The following is a 9,257-nucleotide window of genomic DNA, read 5'->3' on the forward strand; positions in this document are numbered from 1 at the left end:
ACTTTATTAATGCAAGAAGACCAACCCCAAGGCATATAGTAGTGAAACTAGCAAAAGTCAACGACAAAGAGAAAATACTAAGGGCAGCCAGGCAGAAGAAAATAACTTACAAAGGAAACCCCATAAGGCTATCAGCAGATTTCTCAGGAGAGACCTTACAGGCTAGAAGAGATTGGAATGAAATATTCAAAACTCTGAAGGACAAAAACCTGCAGCCAAGAATACTCTACCCAGCGAAAATATCCTTCAAATATGATGGAGAAATAAAAACTTTCCCAGATAAACAAAAGTTAAGGGAGTTCATCACCACAAAACCTCCTCTTCAGGAAATGCTCAGGAAGAACCTCATTCCTGAAAAATCAAAAAAAGGAAAGGGGTTACAAAATCCAGAACAAAGGAGATAAGCAGAAGGACAATAACACAAAGTAACAGCTCTCCATCAGGACAAAATGCAAAAGAACTGGAAAACAAGTGATAAAATGGCAACAGTAGGCCCTCACGTTTCAATAGTCATTCTAAACGTGAACGGATTGAACTCTCCAATCAAAAGGCACAGAGTGGCAGGATGGATCAAAGAACAAGATCCAACAATATGCTGCCTCCAGGAAACACACCTCAGCCCCAAAGACTCAAAGTGAAGGGATGGAAGACAATACTCCAAGCTAATAATGAACAAAAGAAAGCAGGTGTTGCCATACTTATATCAGACAAAGTAGACTTCAAAGCAAAACAGATAAAGAAAGACAAAGAGGGGCAGTATATAATGATAAAAGGGACACTCCAGCAGGATGACATAACACTTATATATGCACCTAACACAGGAGCACCAAAATTCGTAAAGAAACTATTAACAAAACTAAAAGGAGACATCAACAGCAATACAATAATAGTAGGAGACCTCAACACCCCATTAACACCAATGGACAGATCATCCAGACAGAAAATCAACAAGGAAATTATAGAATTAAATGAAAAATTAGATCAGATGGACCTAATAGATATATATAGGACACTTCATCCAAAAACAGCAGGTTACACATTCTTCTCAAGCGTGCATGGAACATTCTCAAGGATAGACCATATCTTGGGAAACAAAGCAAGCATCAATAAGTTCAAGAGGGTTGAAATAATATCAAGCATCTTTTCTGATCATAATGCTATGAAACTAGAAATCAACTACAAGAATAAAGCTGGGAAAGGGCCCAAAATGTGGAGATTAAACAACATGCTACTGAACAAACAATGGATTATTAAGAAATTAAAGAAGAAATCAAATATTATCTGGAGACAAATGAAAATGAAAACACACCATACCAAATTATTTGGGACACAGCAAAGGCAGTCCTAAGGGGGAAATTCATTGCAATACAGGCTCACCTCAATAAGCAAGAAAAATCTTACATAAACAACCTCAAATGACACCTAACGGAATTAGAAAAAGAAGAACAAGCAAAGCCCAAAGTCAGTAGAAGGAGGGAAATAATAAACATTAGAGCAGAAATAAATGATATTGAAACAAAAAAGACAGTAGAAAGGATCAATGAAACAAAGAGTTGGTTCTTCGAAAAAATTAACAAAATCGACAAACCCTTAGCCAGACTCACTAAAAAAGAAAAGAGAGAAGTCTCAAATAAATAAAATTAGAAACGAGAGAGGAGAAATCACAACAGATACCGAAGAAATACAAAGGATCATAAGAGAATACTATGAAAAACTATATGCCAACAAATTGAAAAACCTAGAAGAAATGGATAAATTCCTAGACTCATACAACCTACCCAAACTGAATCAGGAAGAAATAGAGAATCCGAATAGACCAATCACAGTAAATAAATAGAAACAGTAATCAAAAGCCTCCCCAAAAATAAGAGTCCAGGACCAGACGGCTTCTCTGCAGAATTCTACCAAACATTCAAAGAAGATTTAATACCTATCCTTCTCAAACTGTTCCAGAAAATAGAGGAAGATGGAGCACTCCCTAACACATTCTATGAAGCCAACATCACTCTGATCCCCAAACCTGACAAAGACAATGCAAAGAAGGAAAACTACAGGCCGATATCACTGATGAACATAGATGCAAAAATCCTCAACAAAATTCTGGCAAACTGAATACAGCAATACATCAAAAAGATTATACACCATGATCAAGTGGGATTTATACCAGGGACACAGGGATGGTTCAACATCTGCAAGTCAATCAACATGATTCACTACATTAACAAAACGAGAAACAAAAACCACATGACCATCTCAATAGATGCAGAGAAAGCATTCGACAAGATCCCACATCCGTTTATGATAAAAACTCTCAATAAAATAGGTATAGAAGGAAAGTACCTCAACATAATAAAGGCCATATATCACAAAGCCACAGCCGACATCATAGTCAACGGACAAAAACTGAAACCCATCCCTCTCAGAACAGGAACAAGACAAGGGTGCCCACTTTCACCAGTCTTATTCAACATAGTCCTGGAGGTTTTGGCCAGAGCAATTCGGCAGGGAAAAGAGACTGATGGTTGCTGTGGACTCAAATTATTTGTGAATGAACAGACAACTTCAGTTTCTCATTTGAATATTAGCGCAGAATCACTAACTTAAACGATAACGGAATCCCCTGAATTCGAACAGAGCACGAAAATGTCAGGGTTTTCCTGGCCTTCCTATCACTTCTCCAGGTCCTACTGACATAAGGAATATTCAGTAGAAGAGAAAAGGGAAACTTTCTGAAACTCGTCTTAATATCGGAGCCACAGACGCTTCCCGTGCTTCTGTCTTCTGTTAGGAACAGAGAGAGGAATCATCATGTATGTCAGGGAAATACTCCAACGACCCTAAATTTGGGGTGGGCGGTCTGTATTTAATACCACGGGTTCATCTCTACTATACAAACTGTTCCAGCGGCATTCGATTTTCTGGAAGACTTTTCTGATTGATTTACGTTGTAAAACACACGCCCTCCTCATCCTTTCTCCGAGCTGGGAGGCAGGCCAATTCGGGGAACACGCGTGAGGCCTGAGTCAAGTCAGTCCCTGACCTGGGCAGCTGGCTGTGAGGAGGCCCGGAGTCCAGAGCTCTTGTGTGCGAGAGCCTCAACGTGGGACTCTGGTCACGGTCATACCCTAGCCAAGAGTCCCAATTAGGAGTCCCAGCTCCAGAAAAAGGTCTTTGTTGGACTTAAGAAGAATAAAGTTGTTTTAACTGTTGAGAAAGACATTAAAGATCATTTTGGTGGCTGCTAAGAGAGTTACTCTGAAGCAAATTCTTCTGTGATCGCACATATTCATAAACCGGGAACACAGTCATCATATTAAGCTAGTAAGAACAACATCTACCTTAATTCTTTTGGTGTAAGTAAGCTTACCTTACTATCAAGTAAAAGAGTACCTCCCCGTAGGTGTGTGGACGTGTAGCTGTGTAACAACTATCAAATCGGACATCTAAGCACTACCTGTCCAACAGGTCAGAAAAATTAACATGTTGATCAAAAAGTACAATCCCTAAGTGAACCCCCACTTCTCACTGAAAAAGGGATGCCTGATGATGTCACCAGCGAATTCCTCTAGGACTCGAAGGGCCGTCTTTCTGCAGGTTCAGGCAAGACTTGAGGCTCCGGGGGCCCAGAGTGGGCGGGAGGGGGAAGGCAAGACCAACTCTGAGAAAGAGAACATGTGGAGGGCAAACCAGGGAGACCAGAAAGGGGCTACTTGAGACTGGACTCCAACCCGGGCCAAGGACCCGGCCCCAACGTCCACTCTCAACAGCCGCACTTCAGCTCACTCGAGCCGTGCCCGGCTTCGGGCTGGGCCACACAGGCGTCTAAACTCTGGAAACGGAAGACGGTCTATTTTGGGCGGAATGAGAAGAAACAGGGTCAAGACGACAGAAAAGCTTAGAGAAAACGAGAATGTGCTTAATTCTCTGGTTGCAAAGTACCGAATTGGTCGGTGCAAATGTGTCCATGCCTGTGTACGTGTGGGCTTGTGTGTGTGTCTGTGTGTGTGTGTCCAGCATGTCCCATAAGTCTTGGTGAAGGCTTTCTCACTTCAGAAGTAGAAGTGCGACTAACATAAAACACATTATTGGGAGGTTTAATTACTTAAAGTTTTATTATGCTTATGTTAAATAATAAATGATTAGTTTCAACTTTTAGGTGAGTCATTCGGAGTGAAGATGGCAAAGGTTGATCGAAACAATAACAAAGTTCATATTCAAAGCCAAATAAGCGTAAAATAAAGCGGGACTTCCAGATTGACGAAACCAAAAGCTTGTTACGTGGACAAATGGAGTGGAGACTGGCACAACATCGATGAACCTGGCGGGCGTTACGCTCAATGGAACAAGCCAGACAGAGGAAGACAGATACCGCCTGGGGTCACTTAACACGTGAACTCGAAAAACGACCAAAGAAAGGTCAGTTCACAGAAACGGAGAGTACAAAAGTGGTGGCCAGTGGCTGTGGAGTGGGAGGGGGAGGGAGAGGCAGGTCAAAGGGGACCAACTCTCAGCCCTGAGATCAAGGAGCTCTGAGGATCTCATGTCTGACGTGGTGACTAGAGTCGAGAACGCTGCATTGTATAACTGAGATCAGCTAAGAGAGTGGCACTACAGTGTCCTCACACACGCACACAGTCAATAAGTGAGGTGAAAACAACAATTGGAGTTGAGGACAGAGGAGAATGAGGGTGTGAATCCCTGGGAACTAGATCAAATTCCTGGGAGAACCTCAGACTTTCAAAGGCCCTGAGATAGGTGGGTTCAAACCAAGAATCCAGGAGACGCAAGGAACCGGGTGACATCCGGCTTCCAGGTGGAAGAAACAGAAAACCAGCTAAGGTCTAGAAGGCCCGGGAGGGTGGAGGGAGGCAGTTGGAGGCCAGTTGGTGGCGCAGGGGCTGGGGTCCAATCGGCTGCCCTCCTCTAGCCTTCGCCCGCTCAGGAGCCCCTGTGACACGGCCACAGTTCCATGATGAGGGCGTGGGGTTCTAATCTCCAAGTCACTCCCAGCGCTCAGTTGCCTGAGAGTAGGACTAGATCCGAGATATGGAAACTCCTATCTTATGTCTACAAAGCATTGTTGCTACCTGCTTGAGCTCCAGTGCCGCTTCCTGGGTGATTGGGACCATCCTCCGCATCCTGTATGGACTGGGTCTCTTCCTCCTGTTCTTTCCCCCCCGCAAAAGGAATTTGCCCTCACAACCAACTGACAAAAGGAGAAACGTCAGGAAGGTAAGAAATCCTGGACCCAGACCCACCACAAGACGAGTCTCTCTCCTCTTTGACTGGGATTTCCACTTCTCTGAATCAACTAGAGGGACTCCAGGGATGGGAAAGAATAGAACATCGTCCTCCTAGAGACAAGCCAGGTTGGGTGGGCAGGGGGGAGAGTGGGCACAAGGATTTCGGTCCGAAGACCTCCGAGCAGGAGTCCCGGTGTGGTAGAGGGCTCCAGGGAAAGGCCCCAGAGGCCAGCGACCAGTGGCCACGGACGGGATGCCGAGTGGGGTCTGTGGGAAGACAGGCCCTGAGCACCGCTTCCCCAGCCACCTCCCCGGGGCAGGTGTCTCAGGCGGGCCTTTTCTCTGTTGTGGTTGATCTGAGGGCAGAGCTGAGCCCCCGAGAGCCTCTGGGCAGGACTTGGAGTGGGGCTGTAGCCTCAGGAAGCAAAGTCCTCCCTGAGGAAGCTCACAAGATTCTGTACATCTGAGAATGTGCGTGTTTCTGGAGCAGAGGAACAGTGACAGAAGATGCATGCTGGTCCCACATGGGGACCTTCTTATGATCCTCAAAGAAGGAAGGCAGCAAATGTCCATTTTGTGTTCAATTATCCACTTCAAAAGTAAGTAAAAGGGAAGAAACACCCCAGAGCCCCAGGAGTTCAGGGTAGACAGTCATCCTGCTCACAAACGCTGTGCATCTGCGGCTGGTCCAGAGAGAGGAGAGGGAGCCTTGGGTCTCAGCTCCCCCAGTTTCTTGTTTTTTCTCTCATTTCAGCGTCAAGTGGAGCCGAGAGGGAGGAGCAGCAGGAGCAGGAAGAAAAGGGGAGCTTGGAAAGGTAAGCTCCTGCCATTCAGCCCTGTGCCCCAGAGCTGGCCTCCACCTCCTGTCCCTGAGCGCCCAGCTCCGTGGGCTCGAGGAGGCCAGGGACAGAGCCTGTCCCTCAGGAAACAGAGCCCTCAGCGAGGCTCCCGGGAAGGAGAGGAAAACCTGAGTACTTGCCAGATTCTGTGCTGGGAACTGAGGCCCAGGCCAGCAGGCGTCTGGAACAGGGTGTTGCCCAGCAGGGGCATGTGGGCTGTGGTAGAGGTTGAAGCACTTGGTCCATGACAAACCTCAACCCATCAGCAGCCTTGCCATCCCCATCAGGGATCCCGTGGCCTTGGGCACTGGTGCCTGGGCTCCAGAGTCTGACCTCAAACGGTCTCCCCTAAAGGCACACTGCACGCAGCCCCCTGCCAGAGCCCTCGGCCCCCGCCTTCACCGCTGTGACCCGGTGCCCTCATTTCTAGCTTACAGAGCTGGCCGGAAGGACCTGGCAGAAGTGGGGGGCCTGAGGTCCCTTTCGCCAAGGTAAGGAATCTTGCCCTTCTCTCCTGGGCTTCTTCCTCGCAGAGTCTCTGACGTGCCCCAGGGCTACAGGCAGCTTGGGGCTGAGCTGGGAGGGGAGCCATGGGGCAGGGGGTGGCAAGAGGCCTGGGGGGAGGGACAGCAGGAGAATTCGGCGAAGTGAAGGGAGGGCCAGGGAGGGCCATGGCTCTCAAGGGGCCACCCGCACCTGGCCTGGCCTGGCCTGGCCTGGCCTGCCCTGCCCTGCTGTCCCAGGGCCCTCTGCTCCTGGCTACAGCTTGTGCATCTTGTTTCCCGCAGCTCCCCGGGGAGGCTGTCTTGTAAGGGGTGCTTCCATCGCTTGTCATCTCAAGACTCCCCTGGGGAGGCGTGCAAGACAGCGTCTGCTAGAGTCCGCCAGCCATGCGGGAAGCCCGTGCAAGGTGCTCCTCTCACCACGACTCCAGCACATTCCCTGGCTCTTCTCACCCAGCGCACTCTACCTTGGGCCTCCACCCTGCCAGCAGAACCGCCCTCGGCCCTGACCACCACTCCACTACGCCCTGTGGCCACGAGCTCGGCTCCAGCTCACTCGTGTTGGCCATTTCCCAACTCAGGCCACGGCCGCGTGAGCTGTCGCCTTGAAACGTTCCCCTCCCGGTGGAACATGATCCAGGCCTTGTTCTTCCCCGTGCCATGGCGCTTCGGGTCCCAGCAAGGGCCCCTGTCCTGCCACCCACCAGTGGCCTCATTCTGGGGAGGCCCCACAAATAGGGAGGGAGAGACCGACAGCCCCTCAGTTGCCAGCCCTGACGCCCAGAAGCTGCTCGAGACAGACATCATGGAAAGCATGCCAACGGAGGTCTGGGAAGAAGAGCAAGATGATCCACGCCCTCCTCAGATGCTCCAAGCACACACGATCACGTCTGGGCTGAATTTCCGCTGGGGCCTACCCCTCCTGTCCTTGGGGCCTGCGGCTCCGAAAGCATGTGAGGCTCAACCCTTGGCCCTTCCACGGTCCCCTCTGCCCCCCGCAGCCACCTGGGATTCTGGGGCCCCCTCGCAAGTTGACTCTGCACGCTTCATGGGAAAACCTCTTGAGCCTCCTCCGGGTGACCAGGTCTTAACTTTGACGACAAAACCATCAGTTCCCAGGCTGGCCCGTCCCCTCCCTGCTCCCTCACCTGTGTGTGAGGAAAATCAGAAGGCCCTGGGAGGGACCCTACCTGGCGATGGCAGTGGGCCCTCAGAAGCCTCTCTCTCAGGACAGGAGGGCCGGCCGCCTTCTCCAACCTTCCCACGCAGCCTCTCAGAGAGAAAAGGGCAGGGTGGGACCTTCGTGGGGGCCGAGCAAGGCCGTCGGGGGCCGACTTCAGGCTCCCCAGTGGCCAGGGAAGAGCCTCGGGAGGAGAGTAGCAGTGGGGCCTCACCAGAGCCCTGCCGTGGGGTGGCAACACTGGACGGGGAGTCAGGGTCCCAGTCTCGGAGCCAGGTCGAGGACATGGGAGACACCCTCGAGACCAAACCCCTCCTGCCCCCGCCTGCAAAGGAAGAGGATCTTCACGACAGCCGTTTCAGAAAAATGTTGAGACGCCTCCTGCCCTGCCTGAGGCCCAACAAGGAGGAAGCGCGAGAGGATCCCCTCGCAAAGGCAAGCCCGCCTCAGCCACCGCCCAGAGCCGGGCACGGGTCACACACAGCTCGGCGTCGGATGGCGGGGCTGTTCAGGCGCCATCGACAGTGACATCCTGTGTCTGCATCCTGGGAGGGAAACTGAGGCTGGCCGAGAACTTCTGGCCTCCCAGCAGAAGCATCGTAAAAACCATTTCAGGCCTGGCAAGCTGGACATACCTGTTACCACGACGTTCCCTCCTCCCCAGAGCAGAGGAGAACAATCACAGAGGACAGTCCCCAACCCACCTCCAGGGACCACAACTGTCCGAATACGAGGGAATGGATCAGAACAGGCGTGGAAACTGGAACTTGCCATCCAGGCAGCCACGGCCCCCAGCCAAACCCTGCCAGCCTGGGCTGAGGGTGGCAGCTGCCTCAGCCAATCCATTAGCCGTCATGCTGTCCTCAGATATGTGTCTCCCGGGATGAGTAGACTGTGCCTGACACACCTTTCCTCGTAGGAACGCGTCTCTCCCCAAATGGGGAAGTGGAGGAACAGAAAACCTGGTTTTTCTCCTTATCCTACCCTCCGTGCTAACGCTGTCCTCCTACCCCAATTTTCCCCAAATACACTTGTTTTCTCCTTTGAGGTCGTGGCTTCTGTCTGTGCCCTGCTAGGGGGAAAAACGGGGTCAGGCTCCGCCCTTCCTGAGCATCTGCTTTGGCTTCCAGAAGGGACAGGGCCACGGGGGGAGACCGACTGCAGCGTGGCTCACCTGCCCTCGCCCCAGCTCCCCCATTGCACCTCAAGTCCCCATCACACCGTCCTCCCAAAAACAGATGGAAGCTTTGGGCTCTTTCCAGATGAGCGAAACCTCTAAGACCCCAAGCCCACGATGGGCCCCGCCTGTCCTCTCCTGCATTCTCTGGCCCTTGAACTTGTGGGGCTATAGGGAGGGGGTTTTCAGAGGCTCCAGGAAGTGTAGAGACAGGTTCACAGGTCACAGAGGGCGGAGGGGAGTGTGGGGCAGTGCTGGCCCTGAGTCCGGAGGGCGAGGAAGCTTGCCCTGCACCCCGAGCTCTTGGTGGGAATA

The 9,257-nt window shown here is 50.9% G+C and overlaps 1 protein-coding gene across 1 annotated transcript; it reads left to right on the forward strand.

The window, feature by feature from the left end:
- Nucleotides 1-5,002: 5,002 nt before the first annotated feature.
- LOC138924326 (spermatogenesis-associated protein 31E1-like) lies at nt 5,003-8,810 on the forward strand. The gene is made up of 4 exons (XM_070268617.1): nt 5,003-5,232; nt 5,998-6,058; nt 6,513-6,573; nt 6,871-8,810. The coding sequence occupies exons 1-4, from the start codon at nt 5,047-5,049 to the stop codon at nt 8,291-8,293; spliced, it is 1,731 nt and encodes a 576-aa protein (XP_070124718.1). The 5' UTR covers nt 5,003-5,046; the 3' UTR covers nt 8,294-8,810.
- Nucleotides 8,811-9,257: the final 447 nt, after the last annotated feature.

Source organism: Equus caballus, chromosome 5 (assembly GCF_041296265.1).
Source record: "Equus caballus isolate H_3958 breed thoroughbred chromosome 5, TB-T2T, whole genome shotgun sequence".
Taxonomy (NCBI): domain Eukaryota; kingdom Metazoa; phylum Chordata; class Mammalia; order Perissodactyla; family Equidae; genus Equus; species Equus caballus.

What these genes read in the sequence shown, in the direction of transcription:
- LOC138924326 (XM_070268617.1), top strand. Translation starts at nt 5,047, where the DNA reads ATGGAAACTCCTATCTTATGTCTACAAAGCATTGTTGCTACCTGCTTG. An exon ending in AAAGGAGAAACGTCAGGAAG is followed by an intron (nt 5,233 to 5,997) that starts GTAAGAAATCCT and finishes CTCTCATTTCAG; the next exon opens with CGTCAAGTGGAGCCGAGAGG. An exon ending in GAAAAGGGGAGCTTGGAAAG is followed by an intron (nt 6,059 to 6,512) that starts GTAAGCTCCTGC and finishes CCTCATTTCTAG; the next exon opens with CTTACAGAGCTGGCCGGAAG.